General features: G+C 39.5%; 1 protein-coding gene across 4 annotated transcripts in view; it reads right to left on the reverse strand.

Annotated features, from left to right (window-relative positions):
- Positions 1 to 15,785, reverse strand: part of ELMO1 (engulfment and cell motility 1) — a 302,044-nt gene that overhangs the window by 234,358 nt on the left and 51,901 nt on the right. For all 4 annotated transcript variants that reach the window (XM_030965282.1, XM_030965290.1, XM_030965299.1 and 1 more), the window contains 2 exons: positions 5,464 to 5,504; positions 4,462 to 4,534 (listed from right to left, as the gene is read on the reverse strand). In XM_030965282.1, coding sequence (XP_030821142.1) covers positions 4,462 to 4,534; positions 5,464 to 5,504 — 114 coding nt within the window. The remainder of the gene's footprint in view (positions 1 to 4,461; positions 4,535 to 5,463; positions 5,505 to 15,785) is intronic.

Raw genomic sequence — 15,785 nt, forward strand, 5'->3', positions numbered from 1 at the left:
AAGCAGGCAGGAGCATGGCCACTCAGATGCCATGTGCTGCCCTTACTGTAGGGAATTTCTGCAGGGCTGTGCAGATGCCCCAAAACAGTAAGAAATTTGTGAATATGTGGGAAATGCCATGTCTTATAAGTGGCAGAGAAAAGAGAAAAACCAGGCATGGTCTGATCCAGACCAAACCTACAATCTACCATTTATGTAGCACTATTAATAAAAGTATTATCAGGAGAGATGCAAAATGGAAAATGAAACAGCTCTCTTAATACATTTCTCCAGTTCCCATTCCTCATGCTACTTTTCATTCTCAGTTGCTTAAGAAGCACCAGGTCCTTCAAGAATCAGAAACCTTCATTATTAAGAATGTTTTTTTACAACTCACTGAAATTCAATTAATCAGTGAAAACAGACAAATGTGAAAAACGTAAAAACTCAAAAAGTCCCAACTGTACAAATGGCTCATTTCTTGTCCTGTTATTTGCATACACTCCCACACAGGGAGCCTGTAAAGGCATGGAGGAATTTCACATGAATATACAATTACTGGTTGTGTTCAGCAAAAAATAGGTCACGAGCAAAATCACCTTTGAAAAAGAACAAACACCAGGGACTTCACTCAGGTTCCGACCCCTGAGAAGATGGGGTTAGAATGATGTCCCATCTTCAAACACACCACAGAGTTGAATAATTACAACCAAAGGAAGGTGAAGCAGCTCTTGCAAAACAGAATTAAAAGTCTCCCAAAACTAATGGAGTAAACTCAGTGTCTGCTCCCCTCCACTTCAAGCAATAAGAATGAAAGAGAAATGTAGGAGATAGGAAAGAAGGGGAAAAAACCCATGGGAAGTCTTCTGATGCATCAGATGTGAAAAAGAACAAACACAATAAAATTGTGACAATAAAAATGGGTTGTATTCAATATGAAGATGAATGAAATGTCCTTGTATTTAAAGATAACAAAAAAATGTCACCGTTGTCATCTCTGCGTGCTCAGTGCTGGCTCACAAACCCCTCAGCACCAGCAGCCAACCCTTCATTTCTGAGATTTGCTCAGGCGGAGGGTTAAGAGTGACCACATTCTGCCTCCAGCAGTGAAACCAGCTTGAACACCATCCTTCCCCAGGCAAACACAGGATCTACAAATGGATCCAGAGCTGGCCATGGTCTGCAAGGTCAAGGGTGAGCAGTGATGAGGGACCAGCCAAACCCACCAAGGTGCAGCATCAGCCACTCAAATGTCTGTCCCTGCCCTGCTCATACTGCCAGCAGAGGAACACAGCTAACAATTATCTGAGCTGTGGTTGTCAGCCAGGGAACACACATAGCACACAAAATTATACAGCCATTTTCTACTCTTCATATAGCATTTTCTTTTCTAAACCTGAGGTCCCCCAGGCTATAGTGTTCCTCAGTCATTGCACCTGGTGTACACAAGCATCTAGTTCAGGTACAGCCTGGATAGACTGAAGTAAAAGGTGACTTATTTACTCTTATCTTGTAGTATCTAGCATGATAACATCCCGACTCAGAAGTCAGGCTTTTAGAAGTTTGACCTACCAGACAAATGCTCCTTTGTGATAAGCAAAGCCTTTACAAAAACACACACACCTATTAACATTAAAAATTAATTAAAAATCAAACACTTTGAGATGAGTAGATCAGAGAGATTTTAGCTCAGGCACTGTGAGTGCTTGCTTTTCTTGTCTACATACCCTCTTCTTTTATTTCTCTCATTTTTGGAAAAAAATACTAAAAGACATAATTAATAATTTTCATTGCAGTTTCAGGGGCACAGATATAGCCATACCATGACCCCAGGGGCAGCAGCCAAAACTAGATCTGCTGTGATAAGCCCTATCTCTAGTAGAAACCCTGGCTGAATCAAAATGTGTTAAAAGACCTCACTTGCGCTGCCTGAAGGAGTTATTGCTATATCTGTAGAGGCATTTTTCCAAATAATACAGCCAAAACATAAATAATTTAAGAGACAGAACTGCTTGGGTGTTGTTTTTATTTATGCATGGTATAATTGGGAGATATAGGTCCAGCTACGAAAGATAAAGAGTTCTGTATATGACAGCCAAAACACAGATGGGCTGTTTGCCACCAAAAACAGAACTACACTTGTAAGCCATGTAACATTTGGACATTTTCACTTCAAAGCTTCTTGCTTCTGTGTGCAAGAATTCACTAATTGCTTTTTTTTCTGGTAACTTTAAACATAGTGATATTTTAAAGAGGAAGGCAGTCTCTGCAGAAACATGACCTATAGATAATGTTATCTGCATACATACAGTCACACAATTCATCTTTAAGAGCTGTGAAAAATACTTCTTATAAGAAGCTGTCACTGCCACAAAAAATGCTCTGCTCATATCCATTAGTAAAACTAAGATTAAAGCAATGTGGATTTTAACAATTAAGTGTTGTAGCTTCCTTGAAGTGCATGTGTTTTTCCTCATGCCTGGTGATTTTCATGTTTTAATTCAGACAGAACAATATCCTACTGAACACAAATGAGGGAAAGTATGTGGAAGGGGTGATGGCCTATATAAGCCTCTCTTCACAGCCACTATCCAACAACCAGCTATAAACAGTGAACAATATCTAATGAAAGTCACAGACATCTGAGTAATTCTAGTGGCATTTAGAGCTCTTCTCTCTTATTTATGTGACTCAGAGTCAGACACTCTGCATACTTCCAGTAGGGAATAAACAAACTCAAAGTCCTCTCTACAGTACAATCCAAAATGTCCTAGAAGACCATAATTTTCCATCCTTATTGCAAGTTAAAGGCAGCCAAAAACCATCAGGCTCTCTTTTATGTGGAACAGAAAAGATTTCTCCAAAGCTGCAGAATCCTATCCACCAAAGGTGGAGATAAAGCCTGAAATATCCCTCCAATTGCATCAGGACAAAGACCTTGAAAAAGATGAAGTATTCACTCAATCGCTACTTCTTGGAAATACTCACTGCACAGAGTTTAAACACCAACAGGCAAATTCAATTGTGACTGCTTTATTGGTAAACATTGTGTCTCCATTGAGGGCAATTAGCAGAACAATCTCACTATTTAATTTGGTGGAGGCAAAACACAGAAGTCAGTAATTACTTCAACAGGTTTCCTTGTAGTGGCCTTTGAAGTGTCTGTCAACTGAAACTTGAAAAGAAATGAGAGGAAAAAAACCCCAAAACAACATACAAGCAAAAAAAGTGGAAGACCCAAAAAAAAAAAAAAAGGAAAAAAAGGGGACATATTGAGAAGATTGTCCAGGCCGGCAAGTAGCTAAATGAAAAACTGAAACTGGTCTGTTAAAAAAACACCAAAATTAACAAACAAAAATAAAACTAAACAAAACAGCCCAGGAAAAAAAATAACCAAAACAAAACCAGCACTATCTTACGAGCAACTGTTCTTGCTGTCTTGTTAAATTTAGTCTTCCCAAATGCTTAATTAAGTTCCTAAATTTCCTTTATTTCTTGGGTGTGGGTATGAATTACAGCAAGAGAAAACTTAGTTCATGTCTCAGTCATATTAGCTAACCCTAAAGAACTGCAAAATGCAAAACAAAACCAAGACATGTCTCCACTTCAGAGCAAGCCAAACTAAACTGATAACAAGGTGAGCAAGAGGCATCTATATCTATGCAGTTAAGCTCAGGTCTTTTTAGCTCAGAATCCACCGAGATTAGGGAATTTGCATGTGGACTTCAGCAGGTTTTAAACAGTGTCCTTGAGCCATTGCTTAGAAATTGTACCTCTGCAGTACTAGACGTACACTCTTCCAAATAATCTTTATTTTGTAATTTGAGCAATTTTACCAGTAATGCTAGGAATGAATGTTCTACTCGGTCCCATTCACTTGAGCATGTCCCATATATTTATACTAGACATTCCATTTTTATTACAGCTATAGCCTTTTCATTACTCTGTGCTGAAATCATTGCATCGCTTGATGAATCACCTATTACCACACTAAATGGGGACAAGGAAAAGTAAGCCAACAGAACTTACAGAACTGGGTAAGGACAAGACAGCAGGCAGGAGCAAGTAGGAAATATTACACAGTCACTGAAACTTATTTCTACCTGCTCAGCCAAAAAGTAAAGTGACATGCAATGAAGGTTCCTCACACTTCAAAGAGCCCTTCATGTTTTAAATATTTCAGTTTCCTGTACACCACTTGTTAGGAGAATACTAAACACACAAGAATACCAAAGTTGAAGGGCTCAGTGCTCAAGTCTCAAACTCAACTGACATGAAGAACTTTGCACATTTGGATTTTTATTTGCTTTTCCTAACAGAAGAAATCAGTTAAAGAGTCATTAAATCAGGTGTTGCAGTACCTACCCTCTCAGTGGCATTGCATTATGGAAAGTATATTTTCATATACTTTAATTTAAAAGAAATGACTGTGGCAAATATTTTTATAGGCTATGCAAGAATTGCATTGAACAATTTACCCACCTTCTCGGTGATGTAGAAATTAGAATTTTCAGCATGCTGCAGTGCAAATTGGTCATGATTTGCAAGAGACCACCTTAGAAATATGAAAATAAATTAATCACAAAATGAAACCTTAGTAATTCAAAAAGTACCCTTTACATAATTTTAGCATGACCAAACAAGCGTCTGTCATTCCCAGGTATTTCTCATACTTCTCAAAGTTTTCCATAGCTTTCAATGATGAGTTCCAAAGTTTAAGCTAAAACATGCTTACAAAAGGAAAACCTCAGTACAAATACATCCTAGTGATCTTTTTTTGCAGTAAGCAAGACCACTAAGTCAATAAAATTGACCAAAAGAAAAAAAAGTACAGTACCAGAAGTTTATGCTAGCTTATACAATACACAGTGGATATAGTATTAAGTTGATATATTACATTAGGCATAAAAGATCACCTTCTTAGCTCAGCAGCAATTTGATGAATATAGCTAGTTTCTCCTGTGTGGTAGCACTTGCTTGAAACAGTTTTTTGATTAATCTGTTAAACTTAAATCAAGGTATTTGTCTTAGCCAATTATTAGTCTATAATACAGATTTTGCAATTAACATTTCAGTTTCATGTAAACAGTCACATCAACTGGACCAGCTTACAGCACCCACTGGACTCAGTGCTCAAAATTCAGATCCAGAGGCAGTGCTTTAGTCCCTTAACCCATGAACAGCAGGGGCCATGAGCCAAACTGCAAAAATGCAAAATGCATGATGCATCTCTGTGCAGAAAGGAAGTAAGCAGTCAAAATGAGAGTCACCCCCATGATGGAGCTGCTTTGTTAGGAGCCTCATCTTGCAAGCAATTGATCCAAAATGCACTGCAAATTCAAAATTTGAAACTAACACAAAATATTTAAGAAACTATGACTAGTCATACAGGATATCTAGATTTTCTTTGAAAAAATTATCTCCTTGTTGGTTTAATACTTGAAAAAGCACTGTATCTAGTATGTACTATACAGCAGAACTTACCCATCACAGACTTCTTTTATTATCGAGGACAGTGGCTTTTTCTGGTAAATGAAAAAAAGAAAGAAAAATAACTCTGAGTTCTTAGAATGTGATTCCAAAGCCAGTAAATGTAAAAAACAAAACTAGTAACATTTCATTATTTATTTAATGTCGAGTGTGAAAGGATCCCAAAATTTTCTGCTGTTTTGATCTCATAAAGGTATAAAGATAGCAATTCTAGACATATGCATTATGACATTATCCATTATTTTTGCCAACCTTAGCCCATATAACATAGACTCAGTTTTTCAACTGAGAAATCAAAAGGCTCTTTTGTGTACACTGTATCTCATTACCCAACAGAAACAGAAGATTTAGATATCAACACCAGCATTTTCCAGGAATGACATCTGAAACCAGGAGTCATTCAATAATTTTAAACCTTCTTTTGTTCCTTTCAGAGATGGTCATATGATGACACTAATCCTCTCTCTTAAGTGCACACGTGCAGGTTCCCGTCTGACAAAACACCACCTGGAAGGTGTTAGAATCCCAGATGTCTCAGTTCTGCTTTATTTTCTACATCTGTGAGCACAGGAGCATTTGGACTGGCTCAAAACAGCTCCCCTGCTTTGGGTCCCAAAATAGAAAAGAAGAAAACAGTCTAGCCTGTTGATGTTGCAATGCTTTGAACATGGTTGTAAACACAGGGTGCACACACAAGTGTTTTTAGAATACTTCTGGCTAATAGCAAATGCCCTTTTATGTCCTAAACCATAGATGAAATTGCATGGCAGAAAAAAACATGCCAAATTTTACCAGCTGAGTGACTACTGAGCCTTTTCCCCCCAATATTGGGTGACCACACAATGTCACTTATATCTGTTGCTTTACAAAAACTTCCCAAATCACCTAAACACCATAGGATCCACCTCTCTAGTTACTTCCACTAATAAGAGTTCACTGAATTACTAAAGAGGAAACAAAAACTCACCATAAACCCACCCAATTAATTCAACACTATTGTCAAAATAAGCTTTTTACTTTTAATTTTTATAGGAAATGATTAGTGGAAAAGTTAACTCAGTATCAGGGCATGTTATGTGAAGGAAAAAATATTTTTCCCTTGAATTTGTTTTCTGTGCTTCACCACTGCACAGACAGAAAGCCAGAGAGGACTCCTTGGCCAGGTCAGGATCAGAGAAGGATTTATTATTTCAACAGTCCAGTCAACTAAGCCAGTTAATAAACAGGCAGAAACATTACACAAGACCATTTTAACCAGACAGGAATGAAAGCACCTGCAGAAAGGATTCTGTTCCTGCTTACCATATTGCCTCAGTCCTTGGTTTCCTTCCTTCTTCTTTCCCTGCCATTTCTGTTTTCACATGACCACCCAAGATGATCCACACCAGGGCAGTTAATCAAACTAAAAGCTGACCCAGGAGAAGAGGGGAAAGGGGGGGAAATAATTTTCCCCAGGACTGATTTCCTCATCTGCCTGGCTATGTACCTAAATGAGTAGCAAACACCAGCAGCACACGGGAGAAAAGGCAGAAGAGGGAAACAGCTCCATTCTGCAGCAGGAACAGGTCCCTTCTCCACAGCAGCTTCTCTGTTGCACTGCCTCAGTTTTTTGCATAGCTGCAGCCAGGCTGTGGAGCAGAACAGGCAGGTCACACCAGACAGAAAAAGTGGGGTTTTACCCCAGTTTTTTTGGACTGATCAATTTCTCAGTCTGGATTACTGTGTCACTTGTGTACAGCTACTTTGACCTGCTGTCCTCCTCTCTGAGGGTTTTTTCAGCTTCTGCTATCCTGTAAGAGCAATCCCAGCTTCCAACTGCTTTCTTTCCTCTACCTTTTAAGAAATAACAACCACCAAAAACAAAATAGAAAAAAAAAATTGTGGAGGGACAGAGGGAGGAGCACAATTTTGTCTGGAGCTAGATAAGTTCAGTTTGCCTTTCAGCACTCATGGGCCAGCCTGTAGGCAAACTGCTGCCAATCAGAGTGCACAGCTCTGCATGCTGCATCCCCTTCATCCCTCAGGATGCTGCTGTAGGTCTTGTTCTGATATTTCCATATTTTGACAAAATTGTATCTGGGTTATTAATTCCCTTTACAAAGTAAACAGAAACCAGCTAGCAGATTCAATATCACAGAGGACAAAAGGAGTACTGCTTTCCCTTCTCATTATTTCCCATAGGATCTATAGTTTCCCATTAGAAAGTGACAAAAAACCAATTTAACAACCTAAAATAGGAATAATATAAATACTCCGAAGGCTGTATTAAATTACTTTTAAAATCATTATTTTGATACTTTTAAGTTCTCTATACCATTAACTTTTATGTTCTTTGTCAATCCCATTCACCTCCTACCCCCTTTGCCTATTCTACACCACCTTTGCATTGTTATATGACAAAATCTGAAACTAAAAACTTGGACAAAAAAACTCACAAAAAAACCCTGCAACAAATCAATTAGAACCTGTAAAGTACAGCTAAAAGAAAAAGCAAATGGATCCTCAATAATAAAAATTATTTACACAGCCAGCCTCTCATAGTACAGCTTGGTCCTCCTGTGGCACAACTGCTACAGCACTGATGTGAGTAAGCAAAGCCCATGATGAAAGAAGCAACAAGATGAAAAAAAAGTGGAACTCCTCTGGGACACAGAGTTTGCAATTAGCAATTTGATAACTCTTTACAAATTGATAAATTTAAAATAAATACCACCACAGCAAGAAGTAATAATAAGTACTACCAATAAGCTGCTGCTCCTAATAATCCCTTGGGCTGCATTCCCCCTACATGTAAGTCTCCAGAAAAAATTCCTTCCCCTTCCCTAGCTGGGAGATAAATTGCCACCAGCACATTGTTCACAAGAGGGGTGTCCCTGCAGCAGGCAAGGGCTGCCATGGCTCCCTGTGTGCCCTCTCCCAGGCGGAGGCGGGTTGGCAGGAGGCTGCTGCAGGGACACTCTGGCATGCAGCACAGAGCTGGCAGCAGCAGCCCTGCCACCCTGCCTGCACAGCTAGGCCCCCCTGCCAGCAGAACCCTGGGAGTGACAGGCAGGTGGGTGAGTGCCCAGTTCCCGCTGCACTTCCCAGCTGGCTTACAGCCACCCCCAGAATCCTGCCGCAGCCTGCGAGACACGGAAATGTGTTTGGGTACCGGTGTCAGGACATGACTGTCTGCTGCAAGGATAGGACCACAGCACTACTAGGAAACAAAGAAAAGGGAGCTATTATATTTTTTTCATTTTTTAACCATGGAAAATGAGATAAAAGCCGATTTCCACTCTCTACAGAGAAATTCCACTTGGCAGGCCATTCAAAGTCTCTTTTCTCTTGCCCCTGGCTCTAAATATCTGCCAAATGTCAAAGAGCATAGATTTGAAGTTTTTGTTACCTTAATTTTAATAAAATTCTGTTTATGGAAATTTACTTACCTTTGCTGCATTTACAGTTCCAAAAAGTCAAATTTACCTTATTAGTCAATGTACTTCAAAGAATTTCTTACAATCCGTCCAATAATATTTTGAAGTTTTTCCTTTATAGAAATGAGTATTTTGTGCTAGTGTTTTTGGTTTTTTTTTTTTGTGCGTCTATGTCTCCTCCTAGACTTGTAAAAATGAAGTGAGCTTTTACACATGCTGAGATGCTCATTTAAAGCTCTAAGAAGATCAGGCTGTTGCTTTAATGTACAAAATAACAGAGATCAAAGCAAACTTTGTGCTCCCTACAGGAGATAACACATTCAGCTAACTTATCACAGTATCTGCACTGAACACATTGGTTAGAATAAAAATATTTTCCTGGGGCAGGTATTAAATTGACAGCTGAAGTTAAGTGACATTGGGGCATTTCAGCTGCATGACTTACAGATCTGCACACAAGGGGAGAATCCTGACAATGACACAGAGCACAGGCAGCACTACAGCCAATGTGAATTTGCACACCTGGTAAAGCTCTATCTGCATTGACTGCTTAGCACAGATGTCCAAGATTCAGGCATGACCCTCATGCAGGTCACCAGTTCTGAGCTCACCTGCACATATCTCAGTTGTGTCTCCAGGTTCTGTGTGCTGGGATGCACGCAGATCCTGAACTCAGTCTTCTTGAGTACCTGCCCTTGCTACCTGTGCTGCACCCTTGCTACTTGGTAGCACTTCCAAAGTAACTTGGAGAGCACAGACTGAGACTTCCCACTCCAATTTCCTCACCAGTTTCATCCTTTCATGCCTACCCCCATGGAGAACTCACAGGGAACCAGTCACCAGGAAGAACTAAGCACAGGCGTGCAAGACTGTGAGCCAGGTCAGTCCAGACCCCTGTTTTTTTCCAGAGAAATCATGGCATGAGCAGAAGTAAGCAAAGAATGTCCAATATATCAATGCTGACCAAGCTCTAGGTCCTGTTCAAACCACCAGTAGTACTCCAATTTGGGTTTAAAGCACTTCCAAATCAAACAGTGAGTGTGCGTGTGTGTGTATGTGTGTGTGTGTGTATGTGTGAACAGTAAAGAGGACAGAAGCCTAAATCTAGGTAGAAACCTGTGTTACATGTGCAGTTCTGATATACTTTGTGCAATACCAGGAAATTGTAGACAGGTTGGTTTTAGGCCAAGTCTGAATATCTTTCCTTTCCACATGACTGAAAGAGATTCATTGCTTTTTCTATTTGCTTAGGTTGGTTTGTTAGGTTCTGCTTGTTTTTTCTGGGACAATGACTGGGATATCCCTCTCCCTGTCTGACACCTTTTAACTACAGAAGTAACAAGAAAACCCTTAACTCTGCTGTCTTTAAGCCTAACACAGAAAAAAATAACAGATGCAGCACATTTGTTAGTGCGAAACAGCGTTAAGGAAAAGAATTCAGTTGCTGATCTGTGCACCTGTCAAAAAACAGAACTTCTAGTCAGTAAATACAACATTCTGTCTTATAATTAATGCTATTATGACACTAATAAATCTTTCAGTGCTAAAGTAATTTTTATGGCTATTTAAAAGCGGAAAAACACCTCTTTTCACAATCAGTGGAGGCTTTACCTGTTACTGTCATGCACCAGGGTCCACAGTGGACTGGTGGCAAACACCAGATACAAGGACTCTTGCATCCATGATTCAACACTGGTTTCCTGTGGTGTAAGAGACAAGGTCTTTTGAAAGGGGGAGATGCTGCAGTGCTTTGGGCTTCAGCCTTCTCAACCTGCTCTGAAACATTCTGGGAATCAACACCATTCCATGCAATGGAATACTGGCGAGACCAGACTTGTTAACTTATTATCGGGCATCTGTAAAAGATGAAAGGGAGGATTTCTCTAACCCAGGGGAGCACCCCAGAGAGTGAATGCCTGAAGAACAGCGAATCCACAATGCTACAGTGAAAAAGACCATAAAACCCAGCCAAGGCCAGGCCAACACCACACACTTGTGCAGTGCAGCAACACAGCCCAGGGCTGGAAACATTCACACGTCAGAGCCAACAGGCAAAACCCTCAACAAGTGCAGCTGCTGCTGATGGGGGAGAGCTTTTATCAGCTCAGTTCACAGCTCTTAAGGTGACAGTTTTAACATGTCAGCGGCAACACCTTGGTATAAATTAAGCACTAGGGAGTTCCACAGGGTGCATGAGACTTAGGGAAACCCAGGTCTTTGTGTCCTCTCTCCCTTCACTCTCAGCTGCAGCTTCCTCAGTTACTCCCTTCCCACCCCCAAAGAGATCCTTGCTCCTAAGTCTGCATTTCACCTGATCTAACCACTGACCCACAGACCATGTGTTTAGGATGTTACAGTGACTGTACAACAAGGGAAGCAGCAAAATAGAATGTTGTTAACAAAAAAACCTCAATCAAAAAAAAAAGAAAACCATAAACAGAATTTTGCAGAGACTTCTTACTCCATCTCTAGTGTTATGTTACCACATCTAGTGTGCCTAACGACATAACACTCCCTGTTTTCTCAAGTGTAAGTAGGAACACTAAAAACTCTCAATCAAGAGTACTGAAAAGTTAAAAAACACCTAGAGACCCACAGTAGTGAATTTCACCATGTTTGCAGGCAGCATTCTTGCCACATATATTTAAAATACAGCCAAAACACACTTTTAAAGACAAAGCAGGGCTTTAAGATGTGGCTTTTCACACAACGTATTAGGGGAGCATGCCTTTCAAGACAAAGTGAAGTAACCCCAAACCCCCAGCTCATGACTGACACATTTCTGGCCTACAAGAGCAGAAGTTTCTCCATGAAAGCAAAAAAAAATTTATACTGTGGGATTTTTGGTATTACTCTCTTTTGTATTACAAAATGTAATATCTGTATGTCTGTAACTAGAATATAATTGAGTCATAAAGTGTGCCTGGATACTCCAGCTGGCCAGAATGTGAATTAATTCATCAGTCCATAACTTCAGAAATCTCATTGTTACACATTTTCCTTTAATAAGAGCAGAATTAACTTAAGAGATGGGACTCCTGCTGATAGTTAAAAAATTTTATGGATGCAACAACCTTAAAATCATGTTTAGCCTTCATCTTGAAAATGCCATCACCTGCAGGCAGCAAAATTCAGGCTCCAACAGGGAGGTTCTGGCAAGAATTATTGAACTAGTAAAATCAAACATGAAAAAAGTCAAACCAAATCCACCAAAGAAAAAACCCCACAAACCCACAAAAATCAAGGGGAGAATAAAAAATAGTGCTTTATCTCTTTGTTAAAATATTATTCTCTGAACATCCATTCTGCTGGAGATCAGGAACACTAGGATATTAGTTCTGTAGAGACCTCGAGTGTATCCTGGCTCTACTTCCACTTCTATTTAACAAAAAAAAACAACCAGCCAACCAACCAACAGAACCCTGTCTACTGCATTGAACTTATGGTTCTTCGCCTAGAAAATAGCACCAAGTAGAAAGCATAAACAGCATCCATTAGACTGCAGTTCACAAAACATTTCTATTTATTCTCCCCGTCCCTTTCTTCTACAATGCCTAAACCTTCTGCACAGCTATTACCTCATCCATCTACTAGGTCTTGCTGCTGCCTCTGTATTAAACAGAAGCAGTAAGACAGAGTTTTTATGTATTTTTCAGCGATGAGGTCCCAGCCACACACACCACAGGACATAAGTTTGCAACTTTGAAAGAATCCAGCCAACCAGTGGGAATGTGGCTTTGGACAAGCCAGACTAATAAAATGTAACATGTGACAACAACATTGCCTGTTTTATCCCTGCTGGCTGGCTGCCACCACATCAAAGAACTGAAGTTCTAATGATGACTACTCCAATGCTGTAGTTCTGTAAGAAAAAGAATCATATTTTTCAAACTCCATTGTAGTTAACAATTGGTTCATTATATTAACGAAGCATTGTCCACGTATACAAGTGTGTCACTGCATTGAATTATATCCAGTGCACTAAAAAAAATTGCATTGCTGTTTCCAAGGTTATTCTTGCTGCTGAATAGCTTTTAAAATAAACAAAAGTAAAAAATCGAGACCTTTCATTAGTCCAACAAAGGAAATGGGAAAAAAATTGCATAAAAATAACAGATAGTATTTCTTTACCAGCTCTATTAATAATTTTTTCACTATGTTTATATGCCAGTCAGCACCTGCTTTATGAATAGCTTCATATTCAATTTTGTGAAGCTGAAATATGACGGGTACAACAAGGAGCAACAAAACTCCAGAAGCATCTGTTTGGCACCTAAACACTGATTTTAAGCAAGCCCTACCTTTAACAAACTGGCTTAAGACAACAAAATGTTTTCCAATTCTTTTTGAAAAGGTAGCCACCTTTTGATTCATCCATCTTTGGGCAAGTCTCCCATCAGCAGCAGCTGACATCCTCCTTCAGAATGGGTGAGATACACCGGCAGCAGCCAGCCCCGAGCACCGGCTCCTTCTCCTATCTGACAGAAAGGAGCTGCTGCTCCTTTCCTGCTGCAAATCCAGGCAGGGAATGTTTTTAAAAGTCAATGTTTTTTTGGTTTTTTTTGGGTGTGTGGTTTTTTTGTTTTGTTTTTTTCGGGGGTCTTTCTCCCCATGATTTGCTTCGTAGCCCTCTATCTTCAAGAAACTGCAATCTTGTCAGCTGTTAAAGGCACTGACATTTCCCTTTACTATAAACTCAGGATGTGCAATAACACTGGAAATCTTAGCAATATTCATACCAAAAGTCTTCACTAGTTCCAGCTACTGCAGTACCATTATATTTTCTGGGTAAGAGTTCATATAAATCTGCAGGTTTGTGGGAAGGAGGCAAGAGCCTCACTTTTCCTTCATTCCCTTAGGAACTAAATGCCTCAAGTCAGAGTCTGGAGCCAGAATGAAGCACAGAGTGACACTTCACAGTACAGTGAGACATCAATATCCCTTTCTTGATCACTGCTTGAACAATGCTGGTGCTCACTAATATTGCATACATTTAGACTCGTGATGCCAGGATTGTCTCGGTATACTGCTATTACTAGTGACAGTGCTTACAGAAACTATATCTATTCTTAGTCTACACACATGGCAGAAGCGATGTGCAACTTTCTTTTCTCTAATTAAGTGTTTCACAATCCCTTTTGAACTTCATTTTTCCCCACAGTTTGAGAAACACTGCACTGAAATCAATTAACAATCCCCAAGGGTCCATATTTAGGTCTGAAACGAGATTTAGAATTGAAAGCTTCTTTTAAAAAAACCAAAATCTTACTGCTGACCTTTTAATATGCAGTGAAGTACAGTGACTTCTATGAAGAAGACAAAAAACCAACCACAATTAAAATGACACTGGCAGAAGAGACAACTTAAAAGAGACTCTTAAAAGATAAACTTGCTGAGTAAATCTAAACTTTAGAGAGAACATAAATGTAAAGCAGCCCATGGCTCTATCCATGGCTGCATTTCTATTAACATGAAATTGTCATATGAAAATGCTCCTGTAAATTTTGCTCACCATATGAGATTTGTTCTTTGAAAAGAAAACACAGCTCTCCTCCTCCCCCCGCCCCCATCCATTTCTTTTTACTAATGTAAAGATTCACATCTGCTAATTTAATCCATGTTTAATGATCTCATAGGTAAAAGCAAGCCTGGAGGCAGAGACTATGGCCAAGTTTAATTATAAACTGTTCCTTTCTATAGGAAAGCCTTGTTTACCTCCATGGCTGAGGAAGTTCATCCCCAAGCTTAGAGAAATCTGGTTTTAGTACAACTTGTGTTAAGACACACGAGTGGATTTGAATGGGATAAGCCAAAATAGACTTTGTCCCCAAATCTCCATCTTGTGCCTCTCCTGGAAGCTGCTTCTCCTGCAGCAGGAACAGTGTGACTGTAAATCCACAAAGTATCCAGGTAACCTAAAACAAGCATTGGCTTACCTAAAATAATTTGTGCTGTAAAAAAGCCCCAACAGCTAAGAATTATACATAATGGGCACAAATTAAAGCATGCAGGCTTTCACTGAACACAAGAAATAACACCCTCTTATGAAATAGCTATTTCTGGGACAATCAAAGAGAAGACAGGATAGACTAGCCAGCATCCTGGCTCACCTGTACAGACCCTGTGCAGTCCTATTATTAACATCTTCTAGAATAATCAGCCAGAAGATTGAAGAAAAAGATAACAGACAATCAGCATCTACCATTCATTTCTTCCCCAGACTGCATTGCTAAAAAACCCACAAAAAGATCCCAATGCAAATTCAGACACCAACTCATTTCCATTCCTCCCCTTACATGACAGAAAGACTAAAGCGTGAAAGATCAACGCTATACACAGTTCTGAAGGCACAATCAAATCTTCATATTAAAAATTAATTTTGGGCAGAGTTTTAATATTGCCAGTACAGATTTATGGAGGAGGGGAGAGTCTAGATGCTATTTTTCTAATTTATGATTGAGGAAAATGATGGAACTGGGGGGGGAAACCCAAATAAACCCCAAGTATTCTGGAAGAGAGTAACTGAATTCAGTCAAGTCCATCTCTCAAAAAGAACATTATTTAAAATCAGTTCTAATCCACACAGGCATCAGCTACCTGCGAGGTTTACTGCAACTAAATTAGTTCCCACCTGGTAAGAGAGAGAGGGCAGTAAATAAGAGACAGTTTTGCCCTCCTTGTTTAAAGCAACTTTCCAAGAAAAAAGCACTTGTGAAACCCTGACATCAAATTGTACATGTCAATGATTGAGCAGAAAATTTTCTTTACATTCATTGGAAGCAGGCACAGAGGTTAATTCCAAAAGGCACTTAATTATATATCAATTTTTCTGGCACAGAATCTCTCTAACTGAGTGAGACTAATTTTGCATGATTAAATTTAAAACCACCACTGGTGAAC

The sequence above is a fragment of the Camarhynchus parvulus genome, chromosome 2, assembly GCF_901933205.1.
Source record: "Camarhynchus parvulus chromosome 2, STF_HiC, whole genome shotgun sequence".
NCBI classification, from domain to species: Eukaryota; Metazoa; Chordata; class Aves; order Passeriformes; family Thraupidae; genus Camarhynchus; species Camarhynchus parvulus.